General features: G+C 37.8%; 2 protein-coding genes across 4 annotated transcripts; one reads left to right on the top strand and one right to left on the bottom strand.

Moving 5' to 3' along the window:
* Nucleotides 1-6: 6 nt before the first annotated feature.
* LOC145549995 (uncharacterized) lies at nucleotides 7-3,425 on the top strand. 2 transcript variants are annotated; one of them, XM_081603226.1, is made up of 2 exons: nucleotides 7-113; nucleotides 2,753-3,425. In XM_081603226.1, the coding sequence occupies exons 1-2, from the start codon at nucleotides 65-67 to the stop codon at nucleotides 3,241-3,243; spliced, it is 540 nt and encodes a 179-aa protein (XP_081459352.1). In that variant the 5' UTR covers nucleotides 7-64; the 3' UTR covers nucleotides 3,244-3,425. The 2 variants fall into 2 exon arrangements, with proteins under 2 accessions (XP_081459352.1, XP_081459372.1); XM_081603246.1 differs by lacking the exon at nucleotides 7-113 and adding an exon at nucleotides 1,023-1,716.
* lpar2b (lysophosphatidic acid receptor 2b) lies at nucleotides 3,285-25,204 on the bottom strand. Of its 2 annotated transcripts, XM_008426284.3 has the most exons (6): nucleotides 24,651-25,204; nucleotides 24,381-24,512; nucleotides 12,626-13,070; nucleotides 10,704-11,198; nucleotides 9,432-9,676; nucleotides 3,285-5,222 (listed from the first exon to the last, which is right to left on the bottom strand). In XM_008426284.3, exons 3-6 carry the CDS (start codon nucleotides 12,876-12,878, stop codon nucleotides 5,118-5,120), a joined length of 1,098 nt encoding a protein of 365 aa, XP_008424506.1. In that variant the 5' UTR covers nucleotides 12,879-13,070; nucleotides 24,381-24,512; nucleotides 24,651-25,204; the 3' UTR covers nucleotides 3,285-5,117. The 2 variants fall into 2 exon arrangements, with proteins under 2 accessions (XP_008424506.1, XP_081459241.1); XM_081603115.1 differs by having other exon boundaries at nucleotides 24,381-25,204.

Raw genomic sequence — 25,204 nt, 5'->3', positions numbered from 1 at the left:
TGTGGAGGAAGAAGGAGCAGCAGCAGCAGGATGAGGATGATGATGAGGATGAGGAGGAGGAGTGATGAAGGAGGACCCTGTGATGCAAGCACGGGCTCTCACACACATGAAGCGTAAGAGCTAAACATGTTTTAAAGAAATTTGCTGGTCACTTACGGTTGGAATTTGTTAATAATCACTATATGTGGAAAAGACACCGATTCGCTTCGATCAATGAGGCTCCACGCCCCCCGAAACGTCACATCTCTGACAGAAAGCAAGATGCGCTCAATATCTACATCAAATCCTTTATTTTTGCTTCGTTGACACCTATAGACGTCAAGTCGGACACTTTTTATTCTTTTGTTTGTTTGTTTGTTTGTTTTTGCTTTTTCTTAATAAATACGAAACATTAACGCCCTCGGTGACAAATTTAAAGATTTGGGATTGGGGAGATTCCCGTAGCAGTATCTTGATCTCTCCACAAGAGGGCACCCTTTATCAAACACACATCTTCCTGCTTCACTACGATTTCTAATCGATTCATGATCAGTTGAGATCTTTAAAATTACTTACTATAAAGAGTGAACGCCACACTTTTCGAATTTTTATTACATTTAGAATTAAAAAAAATATTTTGGTGTCACTTTTCAAATATGCCTTAGTCTATAAGATCCATTCAAAACACGTGAATTAGACAAAATGTGAAAAAGTTCAAGGTTTTAGTTTTTTTGCTGATGGATTAAGCAGAGCTCTGTGAGATGTTCAAAACTTTGAATAGCATAGCATAATATTGTATCCCATTTAAACAGCTATAGCTTCTTCTCTGACCCGTTTTATCCATGATGATGTTTAAGGTTCTCAAACAAACTTCACGCAAAGGCATATTAGGGCCATTGGACATAGAAAACAACTTTCTACAAAAAAAATAGCAAACATTTTTTTTTAGAAAAAAATATCAAATGTATGTGTTTGAAAAACAAAAAGATAATCCAAACATTAAAAAAAAATTTATAGCAAATTTTTTAACTCTTCAATCTTAAAAGCGTCATTATTTCTGATATTTCTGAGATGTTCTGTATGCTGCACATGCCTGTAAATGGGTCAGAACTTTATTTATACTGACACGAAACAATTGTGTCAGTGTTAAGTTTCTTGTGGAAATGTACTCTTTTTTTTCCCTACATTGGCCCCAATATGACGTGGAACCGAACAGATTAATGTATCATGAGAACTAAGTACAAACTATCCACTTATCCGGTACTTTTGGAGGCAACTGGTGTAACATGATATTTATTGGTATCAGAGTAAAGGGAGCCTGAACACAAATGCATGTCACACTTTTCAGGTTTTTATGTGTAAAAACATTTCATTGTCTGTATACCATAAAATCCCAACAAAACACATTTCTCCATTGCAGTTTGGCACCGTACATTACGTAAGGTGCGCGTCCATTTAGAGGTCAAACTCGTTTTCCGTGTATTTAGAGCAGAAAACAGCAGCGTCAGCCCTGCAGAATGCGGAGGAACCGGTTTGTTCTCGATTCCTCTCAGCGCTCCTTGAGCGAGGAAACATCAAGGAAATAAAGTCAAGTGTCTCGTGGTCGATCTTTCCATCAGATAAAGAGAAGGTGGATCTTTGAACGATTCTTGAGGATGAGCGCATAGTCAGACTCAGACAGGTGTAAAGGCTGACCTCAGGACGATCTAGAGGGGGAAACTAGCTAACCGGACTGAGGTGAGTCGGTTTCCTTCTGTAACGAGTTGATGTGAAACGGCTTTGTTTAAGCAAACACTGCAATGGTAAATTGATGGTAAATTGAGTCTTAAATTGAAAGTTGTCTCACTCTTTTGCAAGCTTTAAATGTTTACTTCATGTACCTTTATGTAAAATTTAAGAAAGTTAGATTTTTTTTTCTTGAATCTCTTTCTTGATTTTAGTTCAAATACATATATCATTAGCCTGGTAAAGAAACCAGCCCCTTATCCTACTCTATTTGCTGCTTACGTAAGATCTGAGCTCACTAGCGCTTCCTGGAAGCGTGGTCTCAGTAGAGGTTTTAAATTTGACCCAATCGCTAATCTTTTGGTCATGACGTAATGCACCAATTCGACGCTATTGCGCTAACCGAAAATTTACTCCTTAAGAAATACCAAATAATCATCTTTAAAGAACGATTCTTACTATACCGAAATATTCTCGTCTGAAATGTCTTTTTTTTTTCAGCTAAATAATCTGAATATTACTTCAATCAAAACGGATGTTTTATTTGATCTCGTTAAAACAGAATTTGTATTTGGTGCCAACTTTATCATTTAGCGTAAATATATTCATACCTCCAAACATTTACAACAAAAGCATATTTTCCAGATTGTATCATCTCCAAATATTTATATAGAATCCTCAAAACTAAATTCAAACCTGTAACTACTCAAATCATACCTCCAACCCTCGTGCACCGATTTGACTTTTAACATTATAAACTATTGCTTCCATGTTCTGTAATTGTTTGTTGCATTTGTTTATAACTATTGATGTTCGGTTTAGTGTGTATACTGACGTCACTATTCACAACTTCTTCTATTCGCTGATTGGCTTTTGAAATTCTTTTGGTGGGAATCCAAGCGAAGGAAAGTCCAGTCTGAGACGTGAAGAGAGATAATAATTGGCCAAGCTGATATATTATATCCCAATGATATATTTCAATGTGGTTTTCCTTTTTTGTTTTGTTATATCCAATTTACCTATGATTTTTTTATTTTTCATTCCACAGACATGGGTGACTCCTCCCTGAAAAAAATCATCTTTTGGAAAAAGAAAAAGAAGTCGCCTCTTAGCAATGCCTTCAGAGAACTGAAGAGGGCGCTGCCGAAGAAGAAGAAGAAGAAAAGCAAAAAGAAAAGCATTCTGAAACAACTTCACCTGGAGAACTTGAAGAAGGACAAGAAATCCAAGAAGAAGTTCACCTTGATACCTCTGACACGAGACAAGAAGGCGCCCAAGTCGACGAAGATCCTCTCGCTCGGCAAAGAGAGGAAGGAGTCCGACCCAAACCCTTCAGAAGGACAGAAGGAGAAGGACAGAGAGGGTCTCGCTCGAGTGGGAGAGAAGATCAAAAAGACGTTCTCTCTGGAAAACAAAAAGGAGCCCAGCGCCGAGCCGGAAGTTGCTCCTCTGAAAGAAACGCATGAAGGTAAAATATCCCTGCAGAAGCTGAAGGACATCATGAAACCCAGACGCCAGTCAGAAGCCAACGCTAACTGAGGGAAAAAAAACCCCTGGAATTTGAAGAAAAGAGACAAACATGTATTTAAAGCTTTTAATGGCAGATTTATATCGTCACTAACGAAACAAAGGCGATGAGAGCTGTGGTAAAAACTAGAACGTTTGTGACGTATTTGCCTGTAAATGTCAGTTTCACTTCATATTAAATGTTATTAACCATTCATTTGCTTTATTTCTAGTCCTGGTCGCTGCACAGCTTGATACTAAAAATAAAATAAAGTAAAAGCAACATCAATTTGATTTTGAATGAAGCTTCTGGGATGTTGGCACAAAACAAACAGATCATCTCAAATCATCCCTTAAAAAAAGCTTGAAGTACAGAGACGTATTGGGAAACAAAACTTTCAGCGGTAATTGTTAGAAAAAGAAAAACACACAGAGGCCTTCACAAACCAGCCTGATGTATAAAAACAGTTTTTAAAACTCAGAAACACTGCAACAGTATCCACAGGCGTTAAACTTTTCCCCACATAAAACCCAAAAAACAAACGTTTTACTGGGATTCTGTGTGAGAATATTTCGGTATAAAGTCACATTATGTGACAAGAGGAAGTAAAATATGAGATGTGTGGCATCCATCTGAACCATCTGAACTCCCCCCCAAAAAATCTAATCCAACCGTTTCTCTTCAAAAGTCACAATTAGTTACATTTGGACCTTTATTGAACAGCTGCAAGAAGAAAGCCGTACGCAGCCAACATGCTCCATAACATCTATGCAAATGCACTTCTTAGTTACTTTTTTAAAAAACACATTTTCATTTTGCAGTACTTTGTGGTGATGCAGCACATAAAATCCCAGTAAAACACATTGAAGTTTGTGTTTGTAAGGTAACAAAATGTGTGAAAATTCAAAGGGTGTGAATACTTTTGCAAGGCGCTTTATTGGGATAAAAAAAAAAAAGGTTAAAAACAAAATTAAAAATGTAGCTCCTAAAATATTTTAATCTGATAAATATGTGAGTCTGATTCCAACTGATAAAATCTCCCAAATAAAAAATAAAAAAAACATTAAAAAAAACAACAACAAAAAAACCCAAATCCAGTTCTTAAGAAGCTGTAAAATAAAAACAATAAAAAGGAAAGTGTGTCAGGAAGTCCTTCCTCTGCGAGATCAATGTTAGATTAATAACAGCTACGGCACGAGACGGTTTCAATACAGTTTTAGGCACACAAAAAAGTGATAAGTTACGACGTTAACTATTTACAGTTAATGGCTTGCTTTATAAAATAATCTCTGGTGCAAACAGACATCATCATCTCTAAACTACGTCGCAAACATTTAGCTGCCTTCTGGTAGAAAAGCGGGAAACGATGGAGGGAAAAAAAGTGTTTCATAAACTGGCCAATTATATCTGGATTCTTTGCAATGCGATAAAAATGTTATCTTTCACATGAGCTCCGACTTATGAAATCAACGTGAGAGTGTAAGTATTCAATGTCCCACAAAGCATAATTCATAGCAGCTTTTAAGCTACCGTTTTTCACTTGAGCAATAATGTTTCTAAGCTACAGGAAGAGAGGTTGACGAGTTGATGTAGCAGCCTTTGCGCACACAGTGTGGCAGGGCTTACATTGCATTGGTCTTTTCCAAAAATGGCCACCTTGGTAACAGTCCTTTCCCTTCTTCTGCACGCCACCATGCTGTTCTTGGTGCTGATTTGTGGAGAGCTTCTTCTCTGAAGACCGAGATAAAACCGGAGTGCAGCTCGCATTCAGAAACAGTTCAAGTCTATTAAGAGAAGTATTAAAATCACTCGGATTTCATGTCCGTCTGCCGGTCAGAGGCGCACCATCTTCTTTCAAAGGATTCGAGCATCGGTAGATACCGTTAAGGGAGCGTTTCAGGTCGGGTCAGTTGAAGCCGTCTGAAGCGGCGGCGTGATCCTCCGACACGTGCTTCATGAGAGGCAACCCGTTGGCCTCCGCCGTCTTCCGGATGGTGCGAAGCCTCGACTCCTGCAGGCAGAGAGCAGGAGAGGCGAAAGTAGAGGTAAGATGGAAAAAAGAAGAAGGACCGGAGAGGAGAAATAACGGGTTGTTTGCAGAATGGTGAGTGGGAGTGGAGAGAAAAAGAAAGAAAAACAATGGAGAGGGAGTTAGTCGAGTCAAAACCAGCAAAAAGAGGCAAAGAACCCAAGAAGAGAAAGACATGAAAAAAAAAAAAAAACAACCCAACCAAAACAATAGCTAGAGAGTGGCGTTTTAAGTCTTCCCAGGGTGTTATGTCACAAGGGGGCGCCAAAGAGCAAAAAAACAAAAATCTTTAGTTTATGACAGTTATCACTGTTATCCAAAACTGAATTAAATGGTTAAATGGTTTAATCTGGACTGTAATAATATTAGTTTAATCACATATATATATATATATATTATATATATATATATATATATATATATATATATATATATATTAAAACTAATCCAACCGCATCTGGATTCAGAACCAAATTTGACTGAAACGAGAACAAAACCAAAAATAGTTGAGATTGGCTGAACATCATGGGCTGAATAACAGATTACAGACATTTTAAAGTTCTTTGTCATCCTCAGTGTTTCTCATTAGATAATAAAGTTATTGTTTTCACTGAGCTGTGCGTTTGTTTTGCTGCAGCAAAACATAAAAGAAAAAAAAAAAAAGATTCAAACATTAAAATTTACCAACCAGATGTTTTGGTTCCTTTTTTGCAGATTTTATGTGACAGACAAATGTAAAGTCAAACTGCGACGTGGAAGGAAAGCAAAATGGAACTGGTTTTCATTTGCTTTACCAATAAAAACTTCAAAACATTGTCGTGAGTTTGAATTCAACACCTCTCCCTCCCTGCTGAATCATCTGCTGCTGCTGTTGTTACAACTACAACTTTTTTTTTTTTTTTGTTTATTTTGGAGGGGCGTTTATACCAGCTTAGAACATGAAGACACTGAAATAAATTTGGTAATTCTTTTTTCACAAAACCTGTCAAACTCAGTCAGAGAGGAAGGAGAACATCTTTGAAACAAACGTAAAGGTTTCGCCACAGATTCTCAACAATGCTTTGGATCTGGACTTTCAAAAGCATGGATATAATTTAATCTAGAGGTTCAAATGTCTCAGGGTCCGTCTCAGTCTTTCGTGGCGTCTGCATGATGCTGCCACTACCATGATTCACAGCGGACACGTGAACCATCTTAAAATTAAAATCTCTTTCAATAAACTGCACGACTTCAGTGTGAGATATTTATATATGTAACAAAAGAAGTCCTAACCAAACACAGCAGGCGGACATTGAAATAAAAACACACGTAGCCATGTTGGACATTTATTTTCAATAATTGTAATGTTTTTACAAAAATAATATGAATATAAAATGAAATCCCAGCACCATCACTAAAATATCTATATTAAATAAAGTATATATGCGTGTTAATGACTTAACTGAAATATAGACAATGATCTTGTGCGGCTATACAAACATGTGGTTGTCATAAATGAATTACAGTTTTCTTTAAATTGCATGAGGGAGTGCAGATCTTGCCAACAAAAGCACAACGGAGGACAAGAGATATTCGTCTTTGTCCAGCCTGGACATTGAGCAACAACAACAAAAAACACAGAAAATATTCTCCTGGCGCTCTTACGTGGACACGGACGATATACGTGTGACTGCATTTTCCTGCTTGTGTTGCGTGAGGGCATATTTACAACGCACATGCCGGAGTATCAAGTCAGAGGATGTGTGGCAATAAGCGTGACCTGGTATAAAACCCCGTAAACATCTGGATCAAGTTAAGACACTACAACAAAAGAACACAGACACACACACACACAGTCATAAACACTGCACTGATGAGGCAGAAATGTTGTGGTGACGAACAACTAAGTAACATTAGCATGAGGCAGAGGAATGCTTCCAGGAATTTGGGTGAGTTTAGCAAATAAAAAAAAATAAAAAAAGGAAGCTTGGTTTGAGCACAAAGCAGTAAAGCCCTTAAAAGGTCTAATCAAAGTCTCTCTGGACTTTTTCTGCTGGGAGAAAACATGTTTATTGAATTAGGTCGACGTGAACTGTAAGAGATGCGGATTGAAATATCACTACAAGGCCGTCTGACTAATCCTGACAGTGAATTACTGAGGCCAGTCGGTACTTGCAGAGTAACTGAATGTCGACAGTAGAATGTACTGAACGTACAGAAGATCACTGGGATGGTAAAAAGCCTAGAGCGTAGCACTCTAACATGCAGACATGATGCAGAAAGCGAGCCTGCAGGTGTGATAAAAATGTGGATGGGGGACATTCCGCGTACAAAATAAGTTGAAAGAAACTCAAAATAGCTGAGTTTCCATTGCAAATGTGTGCAAATCTTTGTCTATATTCTGCTAATGTAAAAAAAAAAACCCACAAAAAACACTACAATTCCATTTAATAAGAAATAAAAGTAAAATCTCCTATGAATAAGCTTGTTTATGAGATAAGTCATTAAAAATCATGGCAGTGATGGATGTAAATAGTTCCATGAGATTCCAAGATCTTATTGTTGATCTTATCCGCAAAGGTCTGAAAATAAACAAGGTGACGTCTGCATGTTCGCGGTGAACAACAGGAACCTCCCCACTGTTAGAAGCCTCCAGAAAGAAACCTGTTTTACTTACCGATGCATATCAACTGACAGAAAAGCAGACTTCAGTAGGCATAATGTAGAATTGTTTTCCTATCAAACCATATAGTCTGTCATGGGTTCATGCTATCCTGCTGCATCATAGCAGCATTGACAAAAGTCAACAAAGATGCAAAATCTCAACACGTACTTTACAGAAAGGCCAATGGGCTTGGACGCTTCACAAATCAGGCAAACGGCTGAACAACATGGAGCCAAGGGAAGTGGACCAGGTCGTCCACGGAGCGGATGAACAGATCGCAACAATGAGGCTAAACGCGAGGCGACAGGTGGAGAGTTATGCTAAAACTGAAAAGCCTTCAGGCTGTTTCTTTGTTCTCTTACAAAGAACAGAAACACCCATCTTCTTCTCAGAGGAGAGTCAATGTTTCCACTGTGAAACTGCTTTTCGCAATTTTATCAAAGAATTTGCGACTGAAACATAATCTTTGCATTATTTTATGCCTCCAAACGAAAAACATTTATTGTGGGTTTTTTTCAGCCAAGCTGATGAGAAAAAAAGAAATGACGTCAGCCACGTGGAGATTACGTCCAAGTGAACTAACGTGACCAGAGGAAGACCAAATCTCGCACGCTTACATTTGAAATGAAAATCTTAAGATTAAATGTGGAAACAAAAAGTAAAGCAAATCAAAGATCAAACATCAACTCTACATAGATTCAACTAAAACGTACTCACTACAAATGAACTAAAATGAGAAGAAAATAAGCCTAACTTAATCTACAGACTACCTATTGGTGCAAAAGCAATGACAAATTGAATTGAATTACAAAAAATTAAAAGTTAATTAATAAACCCAATGTTGCCAAAAACATGAAGTTTCCAGCCAAGACAAAAAAGTCATTTTACGGCATAATTTGGGGTTTTAACGTGTTTTAGCATGTATTCTTGCAATATGATGATTATTGGTGTATGAATGTGTAAATGAGTGAAAGCCAGTGTGAAAAACCATTTCAGTGGTCAGTACAACTAGCAAAGCTATATAAAAATCAGCCTGTTTAGAATTTAGTCATAACTGCATATTACCTTTTATATTGGATGGCTATTCAGACCAGATACCCTCTACAAGCTCCCTTCTAAAACAATAAAACACAAATTTGCTAGAACAAAAAATTTGTTAGTCGCTAACAATGCTAACGTTAGCATCTGCTTCTTATTGTTCAAATTAATAGGTTATTTCAGTTTAGTTGGGTTTCTATAAGTCAGGACTTCATTCTATTGACCCTAATCCAAAATCTAAAAGTACTTACAGTAAATTATCAAAGTTGTTTAGTGTAAAAACAGATATCCTGGAGAGATTTCTTTGCTTGTACTTCAGCTGTACTTGGACATTTCTACTTTGGTGTTTAGATTTTCCAGTAAAATGGGCTAAGACACAATCAAACTGCCCAAAAGTTACTAGCAGCGCTCGGCTAAGATATCTGACCTGAAAACGAAAGCAGTTTTTATTTTGAATAGCTTTTCTGTTTGAGATTGGTGTTGACATCTTCGTTGGTTTCAGACATTACCTCAAGCGTGGTAAAGTCATTATCAGACGGGCCCCGACCCCGGTGGCACAAGCAGCACAGAAGCTCCTTGAAGGTTTTCCTCATATCTTTGTCTCTGAAACAGTAGACGATGGGGTTGACGAAAGAATTGCACTCGGCCAGCACCAGGAAGTACTTCTCGTAGTGCAGCACTTGGCAACTTTCGCAATCAAGACCATCGAGCATCAGCAGAACGAGACCCGGTGTCCAGCAGAGCACGAAGAGGCCTGTTGAGGAGAAATCAAAGATGTTATAGAAGATCCTCAACTTAAAAATCGACAAACGTTATCCTGAAGGGAAGGTGAAGACGTTGCCAGGCGACAGTGTGATCTACAAATCCCCTGACGGACTCACAACCAACCAACAGGCGGAGAGATGCAGAACATGCCGGCTTGTGGAATGGGTTTAGTCTGTACGATCAGGTTTTATTATCATAATACTTGATTAGGGATCTCAGGAATGTGCACACATGCGGCACACTGAGCACTAATATATGCAAACTCTGTACAGAAATGGTAAAACAATGTGGTAGTAAGCACTGGGGCACTAAACATGTCATGCATTCCTCAGAAAGCCAAACAAACCCCCAGCGGTCACAGCCACCTGGCTCTATCCTTTAAGTTTAAGCTAAAATTTCCCTCTTCTACTGCAGGTTTAAGACACCAATTAAGTCAGTTTTAAATGCAAATTTTTCAAAGTTGAAAGTTCACATATGCTTGGAGTGGACTACAAGCTGAGGCTTGCCCAGGGTTGTCATCCAAACCTCTTTTGAAAACAGAACTGGAATTATGCATGCAGCTCCGGGCCTGGCCCGAGAATTTACAGGTTAATCGGCTGCTGAGTGACAGGACAAAGGCTTGTAACACTTTTTAAAAATTTAAGGAATTCAATGGCTCTTAAGGAGCAGGGAAAATTTGGAAGAAAATAAATAAATGAGGGAAAGGCAGCAAAAAACAAGAGCTGAGTGAGAGGAAAGGCATGAATGCAGGTATGTTGGGGAAGCAAGGATTGCCCTGACAAGCACAGACATGTAGAGGCATTTACAAAGAAGTGCAACTATTTTCAGTTCCCAGGAGATTTTCAATAAATAATAAAAGAAAATTCAAAACAATACCAGCTACATGCAGCATTTATTTAATACTTATGTGTATCCAAGAAAACCAAGTAAATCGATGAAATAATCACTATTTTAAAGATAATTTTACTAAATTCTGAGTTCATTTTGAAGACATTTAACATGCGTTTCTGACTCACCTAGGATCATTGAAACGGTCTTCATCAAGCCGAGAACAGTCTCTCTGTGTCTGGTCGGCGTTGTGTGCTCAGACATCTGCTTGCTCTTGTGCCTCACATAAAAAAAGATCCGGGTGTAGATGGCCACCATTATGGAGAAAGTAATCAAGTTGAGAAGCGCCCAGAACAACAGGAAGCTGCGACTGTAGAGCGGCGCCATGGTGGAGCAACTCTTCAGGTTGCACAGACAGTTCCATCCCATGGTGGGAAAAAGGCCCATAATAATCGACACCACCCAGATGGAAAATATGATGATGAAAACTCGCCGCATGCTCATCTTGCTGTGCAGCTGCATGTTGAAGATGGTCTGGTGTCGCTCCATGGCAACAGCAAGAAGATTGAGGACGGAGGCCGTGAGGCTGGTGTCGACTAGCCCTTGGCGAACAAACCATTGGTACGGACTTAGCTTTATGGTCCAAGGGCCAGTGTGAAACATCAAGTGGAGGTAGGCAAGGCCTGAGGAGAAAATTTGCAAGAAATTACATCACAACCTAAAAATGGTTATCGCTTTTGAAGACCAGGGTTTCTTCAAAGAAAGACTTTCAAATACCTTTCAGAAAACAAACCCATTGTACATGATTTCTTTAGGCTTTGCACTTCTTTTATTCATTGTTATTTGCCAAGACTAGCCAAAGTTTATCATAGATGCACAGAAGAACTGGATAAGAAAACCAATTTAAAAGAAAAACACAAAATGAAAACCTTCAGACAAGGGGAGGTTGGTTTCTTAACACAGAACTTAATGTATTCTGATGTAATTTGAGGTTAGTAGTAGTGGTTGACTTGACTAACTAAGCCAAGACCAACCACTGTGAATTTAGAAGGAATCAGGGTTCCTTACAAATTGACAAACCAACACCACATGAGTACGTTTAGTCATTTATCTAAGCAGTTATGTTTACACTCATTCCGACTGATTGAAGAGATGCACAACATTCTGAAATATATGCAGATATACAAGTTAGCTACCAAATTACGGTTGCATTGAATATAAAAAACGGCTCACCTTAACCCGATTCTCCTCTATTTCACCTAATACTGAAATCAAGCATTTCACTTTATTTCCTCCTGTACAATGTAGAAACTTTACCATATCGTGGAATAAGATTTGCCATAATTTATTTGGTTTTAAGTGGACATTTTGTCATATATTGACATCTGATGTCAGCATGGCATGCATAACTGCATACCTGGAAACTTTTGGCTGCCTTGTACCCATTAATTCATAATTTTTTCTTTTGTTTTGCATTTAGTTCACCTTAATGCACTTAATTACAATGAATTACTATTCTAATAAAAACTTAAAATTAAATAATTTTTTTAAATTTGCTTTTTAATTTCAAAATTAAATTATGCCTATAGTAGTTAAGAAAAGCACAATTTTTAAACTTTGTTTAAAACACTTAAACAATTTTAAATGTTTGTTTAAAACATCTAAGCAATTTTAAATGTTTAAAACATTTAAAATGTAAATTTTCATCAGCTGAAATTTAAAGAAAATATTTATGATATACATTCAATTAACTATATAAACATAATTATTTACTATACTGTCCTAATAACACATCCTATAATTTGACTCGTTTTTAGTTCTGATGTCGCGTGTTATTTTGTGGAAGTTTCTTTGATGAGATATACTAATAGAAAGATCAGTGGTGTTTTATCCAACAATTTATAAATTACCTCCAGCATTAATAATCTATTAAGGTGTGATTATAAAGAAGTCATTTATAGAAGATAAATTACCAAATAAAGAGTGCAGTATTTTAGGAAAAGCAGACATCTACTTAAATTCATTTGAGTTTCACCTAGGCTTGCATAAAATTCACAATAATTAATCAGTCCAATAAAATTATACGAGAGAACAACTAAAATGACATTACCTGAGAACAAGTCTGAAACAGCCAGATTACCCAGCAAGTAGTAGATGGGGAAGTGAAAGCGTCGGTTTTTGAAAATGGCCAATATAACCAAAAGGTTTGAAAAGATAACTATGAAGCAAACAAGCAGCCCCAAAGTGACGACCGCATAGTCCCGTTTGCGCCATAAATCAGAAATCGTTTTATTGCTATTCTTGTAAAAAAAAGTCACATTTTCGGTATAGTGGCACGTAATGCTATTAGTTGTGCTGGACATGGCGTCAGAGAAGACTTGAAAAAGATGGATGCTTTGTCGACAGGCAATAGAGCCCAGAGATTGTAGCAGCGTTTACAGCTGTGCTCTTTGGCAGGTTGGAGGTCGGCTTGCCATGAGTTGGAAGGCAGACTAAAAAGATCCAAAGTTCCAAGCCGTCACTTGCTAAGGCGTCTCCAACACCACCAGGGAAGTCTGCAAATAAAAAAAACAAAAAGCACATTAGAAAGACAACCAGAAGCATTAATTATAAAACAAACTTTAACACTAATGTATTTAGTACATTGATCCTAAAATAGCAGTGAAATCAGTAGAATTGGATCTTTATTGTCTTTATAATGGGTACAACAGAAATGCAGGCCTTATGGAGTTTTAAAGAATAAATAAAGGTCAAAAATGATAAAATTCTCTACGGCATTTCATTGCTTTGTACTTGTGACATGTGCAATACCAATAAAGTTGAATTCTATTCTATTCTAACATGAACACATTTTTTTTTACCAGAGGAAAACATACTACTTTACTAAAATTTTCCAATTCACAAACAAATGGAAATGTGTTGTTACTAAGGCTTGTTATGTCAAAATGACATTACATAAGACAAAGACTATGATGAGTAAATAATGGAGGAGTTTCATTTGTGACTTTGCAGTTTGCCTGACAAGCTCATCTAGTAAATCTTTTAGATAATATTCTGAGTCAATCATTTTCCGATTCAAATTGCTAACTAATATTAACTATGAAATGCAGTGGTGAGAAAAAGTGTATTTTCCAATTCCTATTTATTTCTTTTTGCCTGTTTGTCACACTTAGCTTATTTTTGTAGCAGCAGAGATAATTGTTGCTTTTCTCTTAAAAAAAATTATTCGATCATGGGATGCAACTTTGACATTTTTTGCACAAATACCATGTTCCATCTTACACAATATTTTTCAGTGAGATAATCTCATTCTATCATGAGCCTAACAGAAACATGACACAAACTAAACTTCACGGATGCGATTCAGGGAACAGACCACGGTTCCGAGCAGAACCGTGGTCTGAAGCCATCTTCACTTTGAGACCCGGAACCCCCTGTAATCTTCTGTTTACAGTAAACTTGCATTTAGAGTCACGAACACCGTCTGACATTACTTTCCAATCTCCCTTGACACCCAAAGCAGCGCCATCAGATCCAAGCTCAGCCCGCTTGGCAGGCTGAGGCACGCCTCGTAATTACGCAATCCAACTATGTAACTCCATCTCAATCCAAACATCCAGTACTCAGCATGCACACGCACACACACGTTTGCAGGGCTATCTTTGTGGGGACTTTCCACTGACTTCCATTCGTTTCTACAGACTAAGCCTTACCCTTATCCTAACCATTACATACCTAACCCTATCCGAAACTCAATTCACACCTTAGTCCTAAATCTGACCCTTGACAAAAAAAAAAAAACAGCATTTCCCCTTGTGGGGACCAGGCTTCGGTCCCTACAAGGAGCAGTGGGTCCCCACAACGTAGTGTCAGGAAAATGGTCCCCACAAGGTATTACAAACTCTCACACACACACACGCGCACACACGCACATTCGCAGGGAGGAATCTTTAGTGATCAGCTTCCTTAACCAAGTGTGTGTGGAAAGAAGCATCAAATCAAAAACAGAAAGAAGTGAGGAGACTAAAAGGGGGGGATGAGAATGAAATATTACAAAAAACCCCCGCATATGACCTGAAAGCTGTCTTAGGAGAGAAATAACTTCCACATTAAAAAAATAAATACAGAGTAGAATATCAGTAAACTTCAGTGTATGAAAGAATATGAGGGTCACTGAAGAAAAAAATAAATAAATAAAAAGAATTTAGACTTTTTTTTTAATCAGAATTCTCCTAATCTACTTCTGCATTGCAGGACACAGAAGAGGATCCACACAAAATTACATATCATTAACAAAGTATATGTGCTGATCAGATAAGTGAAAAACAACCTGGTTTCTGTTGGTTCTGGTACTTTGTTTCAGAGATTAAGACCATGTGCTCTGTGTTCGATCTGCTACAAACAGCAGCAACACAGAAGAAAAGGTGAGTACTTGGCTTTAGCAATTTAAAAACAAAAGCAAATAGCGCAACGAAACCTAGATGCAGTACAATTACTAGATAAGATCAGCTCATTCCTTGTTGCCACAGAGCAGTCAGGTATACTTTAGCTGGTGAAAGGCAAATGCTTCATCATATCTGGTCTGAGTAGTGATGTGGGCTTCTTCCACTGTCAGATTTTTTACTTTCTATCTGGCTCAATATTACATTAACATGAAAAATGCAAGGCCTTAACAGTTGGCCTATGTTAGCCAACAACTATAGCGCTCCAAACAATTGTTTGCGGTTATGAGTATTGCGCATGCTGACAATATATTCTCCTTATATCATGCGGCCACACCTTAGACAGAACAAGCTCCTTCACTGTGGTCTGAGGCCTTAAACTGAACCTACCAAACCTGCAGAAACCCAGAAAATCATTACTCTTGCTCTGGTGATCAAATATGTTTAGAAAACAAAAGATAAAGGTATGCATGCATTGCTATAGCTTTCTTATCTGAGGTAACCAGTTTGAGCAGAAATGTGCAAGAGGAAGTTAATGCCAAGAAATATGGACAGGAGAGACAGCAGTATCCTAAATTTGCTCTGTGTGTGAAGTGGGATGAATTTACAAGTGTACAGACCAATTTACCCCAGATTGTTTGTAGACGTAGAAGATGTCTACGAACAATCTGGGGTACATGTTAGCTCTGTGAATGGCACGCCGTGGCATTTCTACAGTTTTTCCGAGACAACTTTTGATGTAGTTTAGTCTTATTCTTCTTTTGAGCTGCAGCTGTTTGCTATTGAACTTACTAGTCCCCAGTACCATGTGCCATTGTTTGGTGTCCTCTTAAATATAATAAAAATTTCATACAGCAGTTTTTAGCTGATTGTATTCCTACCAATGATTATTTTCTAATATATGGAGACTTTAATATCCATGTTCTTCAGATCCTTCAGCCCTTGAATCCTGAAGGCTTTTGTCATCTCTTGATGTGATTCTGGTAGTAAATGGACCAACACATCATCTCGGCCACACTTTAGACCTCGTGACTTCTATGGACTAGCCATCTCCCTTTTTGGGAAATATCTGAATCTGCCATTTCACACAATTTCCCGGTGATTATTGATTTTGTTGTTCCACGTCCAATCAAAAAAGATGTAGACAGCAGGTTTTTAATTGCAGGATCCCGGCACTGGCAACAACTGGGCAATTTTCTGCTGCTTTTATGGACTAGCGGTCTGTCCACCAAGCACTCAGGGGACAGCCATAAAGCTGAACAAAAATGGAGGAAAGACAAATTAGGCATATTCCTGGAGATGCTAATGAAAGTGTTTTGATATGAAAGAGCTTTCTGTCTTTATTGGCAAAGCAGCATCTGCACAACTGACTACTTGTTGATTCACCTGTTTGTCCCGTTTCAGCTGTTTTTGAGCAGATGGAGCCTGTCTCTCTTTTATTTGAAAGAATTCAACACATGAAGCCAACTAGCTCACTGGTGCCCTATTCATTACAGAAACCAGTTTACAGTTCTAATACCTGCTTTTTTAAGGCTCTGGTTATTCATCAGAGGCTTATTTATCAGATCTTGTCAATTTTTCTGTTTCTGGGAGATCTTTGAGGTCGTCTGATCAACGTTTGTTAGACACCCCAAGATCAAGGGTAAAACACTGGGGTGATTTGTAACCTTTTCTGTGGCAGCACCCCAGATTTAGAATAACCTTCCCCTGGATTTTTGTTCTATTACAAATCCAGGCATTTTAAAATCTAAATTTAGGACTTATCGTTTTACTTTGGCTATACTATGCATAATGTATAGCCAGAGTTATTGTATTGCCCATCATTTATCATGGTAAATTTATGACGTTCTTATGGCTCTCATGTTCCAAACAGCTTTTAAGCATTATAGCCATTTAAAACTGCAGTTTTCATGCATAATTTCAGAACAAAACCCAAAACCTCACTCATATTACCAAAAGTCAGTCAACATTTCCCAATCTACTAGTCCCCAGTACCATGTGCCATTGTTTGGTGTCCTCTTAAATATAATAAAAATTCTATCTAAAATCTATTCTTCATATCAGAATTTAAAAGCTTCAAAACAGAGTAACTTTATCATCCTCCATTCAATCTTTTTTTCATCAGCTGCTCTCTCTCTCTTTGCCTGAACTACAGACATGTCAATGAAAGCATAGCTTGTTTTTAAACAACCTCTTACATCTATACCTCCCCTAAAAACTTAAATCTACCAACCTTTAGTCTTCTTCCTGCTGTAACAGCATGCACTCCAAAGAGTGTAGGAAGCATGAAGTGGCAGAGCCAGTAATAAAAAGCTTTAAGAAATCTCTGTCTGTTAGCAAAAAGAGATTGAATATGAGCCCTCACATGCCAAAAGGCCTTTTACCTTCTCTGTGGTCAACACTTATCAGTTCATCATCCTATTACCCGTCAGTAGGCACCATAACTTGAATATCTGATGTACAACAGCTGTACTTGCAAAATAGCAGATTATTATCCCAGTACAGTCTACAAATATCAATGCATCTGCAAGAAAGTCAAAGTTATTAACTGTGTATGTACATTTGCACAACTGGAAACTTCTGAAAAAATAAGTCCTGCTGTGTTTGCAAGATTCAAAGTCCTGTTTGTCACCTGAGACGAAGGAAAATCAGAGTATTTCAGCTAAACGAAAGCGTGACTGCAGATTGTAGAAGTCTGCAGCAGGAAGTGAAAGCACCAACCAAACCGTTGTCTTTGAAGCTGCTCTTATATAACCGACATCCACAACTTTAGTGATGATAAAGATGTATCAGATCTGAAAAAAACGGATCAAACTCACATCTCACAACAGCGTAATGTTAGTTCAAATGCTAGATACATTTTCTTTGTTTCTGTAAGGCAATGCTGATCCTTAGATGGTTAAGGGGTCAGCTGAAAACTAACTTAAATTATAAAACTGACGACATGAGAAGGGTTCATAAAATGAGGAAAGACAAAAAATGTTTCATTAATTAATTACATTCTTCCAACACAGAGCAACTTTCACACACTCACACACACGGTCCTGATGCTAGAACATATTTTGGCTCTCAAAGTTCACTGTGACCTTCTATACCAGATAGTGTTAGGGACTCCATTTAGAGGGACGCTGTGGTAAACAGAACAATCCTACCTCTTAATTTAGCAGAAGTAACAAAAAACACAGGAAAGCATGAATCATAAATTATGTCTTTAGTGTCAGAGAATAAGTGTGAGAACATAAAAGAGGAAGCTGAATTTCAGATAAAATATATATTTAAAAAAAGCTAAACCGTTCAACTTGAAGACGTTGCGTTTCATAAAAACAAGTACAGAAATTGAAACTAGTTTGCCGCGAAAACAGCCTGAGTATTATTGCATTATCAGTTACAATATTAGCTGGAGGTCAAGTCAGATTAAAGGGTAGCGACACTAATTTTATTTATTTATATTGATGCATTTATTTTAAAAAAGTACATTAATAGAAAGCTGCTGCATGTGGTTTGCTGAGCTGCTAACAGCCTCTTAACCTCTTAACCTGTTTCAAACTTTGGCCATGTTCCAGCTAGGCCTGTCAAGATTACAAATTTTACTGGGTGATAAATTGTTCCTGTAATTATCACAACAAATAATACTATTGTTTTAAGACCATTTTCTAGTAATGTATTGATAATGGCATAATAATGCAAGTTCCCCTCTCAAAGTTTTTATTAAAGTCTTAATTTTGTACAGAACAAAATGAAACACCAACCAAAAGTGAATAAATAAAAAAAACAAATAAAAACAACTGAAGTTGATTATCAAGTCTGCAAACAAAATTGCCCATCAAAAAACGGTAATCAGTGGAAAAGATTAAGCTCGTTTTAATTTATCATGATTCATTTATGGTTTATTGCGACAGACTTTGTTACAACCACAACTAAGGTTAGTTAAGGTAATCTATTGAGCTCGTTCAAGACAGACCAATGTGAAGGTCAGTCAGATATGACTGAGACAGAGAGCGTCTAAAAATGGAAAATCCATCACCGTTGTTGGTTGGAGATCCCACAGCATGATAGAGCCACCACTATGTTTCAGTGAGACTGTTGTGTTTTCAGAGTGCCTCGTGGTATTAGTTAACACACAGTATTACATTTAAATGTAAACAGCTGTGGTCTCATCACCCTACCCCCATGTCTGTGGTCCATTGAATTGTAGTAAACTTTAAACAGGACTTCTCATATCCTTTATGATCTTCCTCTTAAAAATGACTTTCTTCTTGCTACTCCTCCATAAAGGTCAGTATAGTGGAATACATGACTAATACGTGTCCTGTCCCTGACACCAGAACTGAAACTCCCTCACAGTACCCACTGGCCTTCTGGCTGCTTCTCTGATTAATGCTCTCTCCTTGCCTGGTGTGACGGTTCAGTTAGGCGAATATGTCTAAAGTTTTAAGGAATGCCACTCTCTTTCCAAGCATTGTCATGATATTAAAATTTTAAACTCAATAACTATACTAAGAGGAATATTTAATTCTTGAGTTTGACTGCATGTACTCCCCCCCAGAGTCGGAATTACAAATACAAAATTCAAGATAGAGGCTCATATTTAAATTTTGAACATAACAAATTAAAGCTTTTAATTATGCTTTAATCAATTCAACAATGTAACAGCAAGAAAAACAAATTAACATAAGGTCACATTGTTTTTATTTGAATGTGTCATTGAAAAAAAAAGATCTGCCTGTAATTTGCCACAAAAATCTTTGGAGAAAAAAAAAGTCCCCTCTCCATTTCCCTTTCATTTTTAAAAATCTGGCAACTAAAGAGACACTACTTGGACAGTTCTGTTCCTACTGTATTTTTGTTTTTTCAGATTGTTTTCAGTCTTTTCGATGTGTAGAAGAAGAGCACCTGTTGCCTGTCATGTCTGTTTGGCTCAGCACTGCCCCCTATCAGTGTGGCACTGAAATACCACTTTTCCTGCATTAGCTACATGCCATGTACCCAACTGGTACAGTTAAAAGAGAGTCAACATTGAGGGTAAACAAGGTAGCACACAACCAGTCAAAAGTTAATCAGCAGCACAATATGCACAATTGCTCCAGAAATGCAAAAACATTAAGAGAAAAATTTAACATTCAGAGAAAAAAAAGTTAAAGTATTTAAGTCTTTGAGGTTTATGGTTTTTAGTTTGTGAACCAAAAATGCTTTTGTAACAAGTCTGTCTCTAGCTGCGTTGCCATTGACTGTGAAATTGCACAAATTGGAATTACAAAAATAAATGTGCTTGATGCATATTCGAAAAGTTTTTTTGACAAAAAGTTTTCATTTCAGTTTTATTAGCGTATTTCGCAAAACTGAAATGGAAACACCTTGTTTTGCGTCACACAAGTCACCAGATGTTACCACAGATGTCATTACTGGAGGAGTGGTATCTCCTACCACTCCTACAAGTGGTAGGAGATAACGGCAAACATTTTTAATGACTTATTGCATAAACAACCTTTTTCGTGTGTGATTTTAATTGCGCATGTTATTTGAGTTTTCCTGGCATCAGAGGAATATGAACAAAGTTCATTTGTAATGGAAACACAGCTGCAGTCACTCCCTTTTATTGTAGCAGTTCAATACCTTGAAATATCAAGAAACATATCAAAGGAGAAGAAATAATACAGAGTGCTTTGGAATGATTCACTCCTCCACTCATTTTCAGAAATGACCATTTTTACTCAAAGTTGTTGGGCCAAAAGAATGTCATGGTGACACAGACCCACTAGGAACCAGCTAAAAACAAGAGGAAGGCCAATGTAGCAAATGGCTGATAAACTAGGTCAGTATTGTCCCCAAACCATGCACAACACACACACCACATTCAATAAAGAGTGTCTGGGAACAGCAAAGTGTTGCTGTGCAGATAGTAAAAGTATAAATCATGAAATATTTCAGTTACACTTTGACAAAAAAAACAAACACTACAGCAAGACCAGACAGTCAGTCAATCTCTGTGTGCTGCTGCTGAGGTAAGAGATATAATCTGTGTGATACAGAACAAACACACAGAGAAAAACAAGCTCAAAAATCTAACCTTTATCAGATCCATCAATTCACCATGCAACTCACTGCCAGCTCATGAGGACAACAACATCTTTTCAATGTGCATGCTGTCACTGACCAAGTTAGCTGTGTTCGGGATCAATCAAGTGTTTCGAATCAAACTCAGAGGAAGAACAGAAAAACAAAACGGTTTAAAAAGAAAACAGAGTTATATGACGAGTGTTTCACTCAGGCTGGAAAATAACAAGGAAGCTAACTGAGGTTTAGCGAAATGGAACTGAAGCAAATGAATCAACCTAGGTGGTTGATGATTTAACTAGGGGGGCAGATACTTTTTCCACACATGACTGCATGAGTTTGTTGTTCAAAAACAGTTTTGGAATATGCAGTAAAGTTATATTTGTCTCATCTTAAAATATGTTAGATGGGGAACACTTAAGTGAGAGAAAAAAGTAAAAGCCTAATGAATCTTTGTCAAAGGTTTGTAGTTTTTATAGATGAATCAAAGATTTGCAAACACAAGGGATTATTAATCTGTCACAAATTTCAAATAGACTCAACACTAGATATTAGGGGTGCGGATATTTTAGTGTCCAGCCATTTGATTCAGATTTTTATGGTCACAATTAAGAAACCATTTTCAATTTTCGATTCAGAAACCAGTCCAAGTTATGTGACTGACAGGAGGAACAGGGTAAATAACTAGTACATTTATTTAAAACAACTTTATAGTGTTCCATACTGTATCAAATTCCATACTATTTTTGTACATATTTAAACAAAACAGGTTTGTGTATTAAATTCTAAGGTTAGCTTAGCAGCTATTTTAGGTTAGCTGGTAAGCTAACCTAAAATAACCAGTTTTAGGTTAGCTTAGCAGCTAAGCTAAGGTAAGCTAACCTTAGCTTAGCTGTCAGGACAAGTGGACGTATAATGTGATGTACAATATATTCACAAATACGCAAAGACTTACAACTTAAACAAATTTTACAATCAATTTTGAACCCTTTGAATCCATTCAAAATGTCCAGAACTAGGAATCGCATTTCTCTAAAGAATTCAGATATAAATATTGTCCATTACTGTCCCCCAATTTCCAAATATAGTTATGTGTCATAAAGGAAACCACACTAATTATGCCTAAATAAAAATATCAGCTAAATCTAAACAGTTTCACAATTAGGCAAAGGGATGTTATTGTATGATAACCGTAAAATTAAACTGTCTCAACAAAAGATAGAAAAAAAGAAAACATGCACCTCAAAATTCTAGTCACAACATAACATAGTCATAACTATGGATATTCTAAACTGAAACAGATAAATGAAGCAGCATTGAGGAAAAGGTTTTCTTCAGTCTATTAGATAGACATTTTAAAATTAACGACAAGTCCTCAGGGTGTGCTGGGAAATCCCACAGCACCTAAAGAGAGTCAACATGGAGGGTAAACAAAACAACAGCATTGTTAACTCAACACCTATCAGCTGCACATGAAAGCTACCTTTATTCTCCACAGAACGCTGGACAAAAATCCACTCAATACGAATGGGGAAGTTCAGAGCAGAAGAAAAAACAAACAAGGGTCACATAGCAAATACCTCACAACCCCCGACTTCAGACACCCTCACCGCTTCCCGTCACTTACTTACTCTTCCTCCACGTTGCGGTGGTTTGAACACTAACAATCTATGAATATGTATACGTATGTTCACATATAACTTTTTATTTTTATACCAGCAGTGAAACATCTTCCTGCACCTCAAACTCAAACTATTTACGTCCAAACTTCACATTTTATGGCCACGCCGAGTCCACCGTGTCACTTATGTGGCTCCGAGGATTTGCATGGCTGCGAGATTTCTCTGTGGATCACGTGCCTGCATTTGTGTGTGAATGAACCATCTTGGATCAGTAAACACCAGTTCGAATGCAAACCGGTCATTAAAGTGAGGAGCCACACCCAGGTCTGTTCTCCCTCCTCCTGTCTCTAACAGCAAAGCAAATTCGGCGCCAGAGACAGCCGGCTCTCTCTGTGAAACTCCTCAGAACGGCCAGGACTCTGCTGGTCTTCACCGGGGGGTCTGACATCTGGCATCTCTTGGGGACTATTCCCTCTTGTAGTGACAGAAAGCTGACGTAGCTGCTCGGTTCGTCTGTTTAATTATGTAATTATGCAAAGAAAGGATTAAGTGACTTCTCCCTTCTACAAGAAAAGAGGCCACAGCGGTTAATCTATCAGAGGCATGATTTAGCTCGTTAGTTAGACACAAGGCTACTTTACATAAAAACGAGGCACACTTCTTGTCAAGGATCTTATGCAATAAATATTATGTGGCTATTCATAAGAAGCAGTGTTCACTTTTTTTTCTTTTAGTTATCAATGTTGGGAGAGGTACAGATTTGTTGTTGGTTATTTTTTGCAAACTTTGACATTTCAAACTGTCATAGAGTTTGTACATATAAAGTCAACTTTTGATTTCAGGTAGAAAGAGGAGCTGTTGGCGACAGTTTTAGTATTTACCCACTTGGGAATTTTTTAAAGAAAAGAATCAGCTATGAAAACGTGTGATTTAAAGCAGTTCTTTTCTATAATCTTCTGAAAGGAAATGTCTTGAGATGAGCAAATAAGACCTATCAGGAGGTGGTCAAAACCAGGATCAACTAATGTAAGTAGAGATTCACCCATCAGGATTTTACTAGCCAATAACTTTTAATTTTCTGTTGTTTTGGGGGCATCTGTGCTTCAGCAACACCTTCACATCGAGATGCTATTTTAAGCTTGAATAGTTTCATTGATAGGCCATTAGGCTCAGCCTTACAGTTCTCTAACAATGTAAGATAATGGCTAATGGTTGATTCAATCATCATAGATTCTAATCAAAACGCTTAGTGAGGATTTATTATTAAACTAAATTAGCTAATCCTGTAAGAGTCATCATGATAATAATGCAAAATGTCTGAGCTAAATTTGCTTAATTTAAATAGATTCGTTTAATAACTTTAAAAACAGTTTTTACAGTGCACAGATCCCTGTCTTTCTCAACCAGTTGTATGATCGCTGTGTTGTCTTTTGGCGGAATGTGCAAGACTCATCCGGGAGAAGGAAGAAACAAAAATGAAACGTCTTATCTCAGGAGATAACAAGCGGGGTTTTTTTTGCGTTTAATACTATGAATTGACTGCTGCTTTGGCTTAAACAGACAGCATGTTAAGACGGTGTATTAGATGTTCAGGTTGTAATGAAGTCCAGACTCAGTTCAGCGCTTCGACCTTCAAACACCATTAAACTGTCCGCGCGCGCTTTATTCAACCCCACTTTAAAGTTTCTCCCCACAATTTAATTTACGGACGAGAAAATAATTTAAAAAAGAATAAGTATTAACTCACCTTTTCCTTGCGTCTATGGACCTGTCCCTCAGGTACATCCAGGTCAAATTTCATGGAGTTGTTCAACTCTAATGTAGGTCAGAGTGTACCTACATCTGAGATCACCTGAGGGCTCTGAACGCCTCTTGAGCACTGAGACAAACAAACAAAAAAAAAAAAGAAGTGGGTCGAAACTCAACAGAAACTGCTGTGTGGGAGGTTTCTACACTGCCGCTCAGTTTCAGCTGCTTCTTCTTCTTCTGAGAAAAATTTTAAAGTGGTCACCGTCACCTCCACTGGCACTTTCCTGCTTCTTCCGGTAGTTTTCAGCGCGTGTAACCTGCTTGCATTGATCCGTTAAGGAGGAGCAGAAAGGGTGCGGCACTCTCCTGCGCTGCCGCTGCTGCTCTCTGTCAGCCCGGTTCTCTTTCACAAGGGAGCGGTACCTGGAGCTCTGCGCTGCCTCTGCCAATCTGAGAGCTCCGTATCCGCCTGTCGCTGTCCCCCCTGTTGAGTGACGACGGGTTGGACGAGCCAATCAGAGACGCGCTGAGGAGTGAGCGACGTGAGGAGGAAAAGCGAGGAATTTGAGGATGAACGTGGGAGGTGGATTATTAGTGATAATGGTCGGCCAAGGAAGCAGATGAATGTCATAGCGAAGTTAGTTGTGATCCATTTGAACAAGCAGGACATACGCAACCCACACATATTTCACAAATAGCCTAGTTCTTTTACCTCTCTATATAGCATAGAATGAAAAATCCAGAAAAAACACTGACGTATCAACCATAAACATTTCAACACGGAGCTTTAGCTATCACAGCCAGAAACTAGTACACAGGCCT

The sequence above is a fragment of the Poecilia reticulata genome, chromosome 1 (genome assembly GCF_904066995.2).
Source record: "Poecilia reticulata chromosome 1, P_reticulata-male-v2, whole genome shotgun sequence".
In the NCBI taxonomy this organism is placed as follows: domain Eukaryota; kingdom Metazoa; phylum Chordata; class Actinopteri; order Cyprinodontiformes; family Poeciliidae; genus Poecilia; species Poecilia reticulata.
This window is presented reverse-complemented; position numbering and strand designations above follow the sequence as displayed.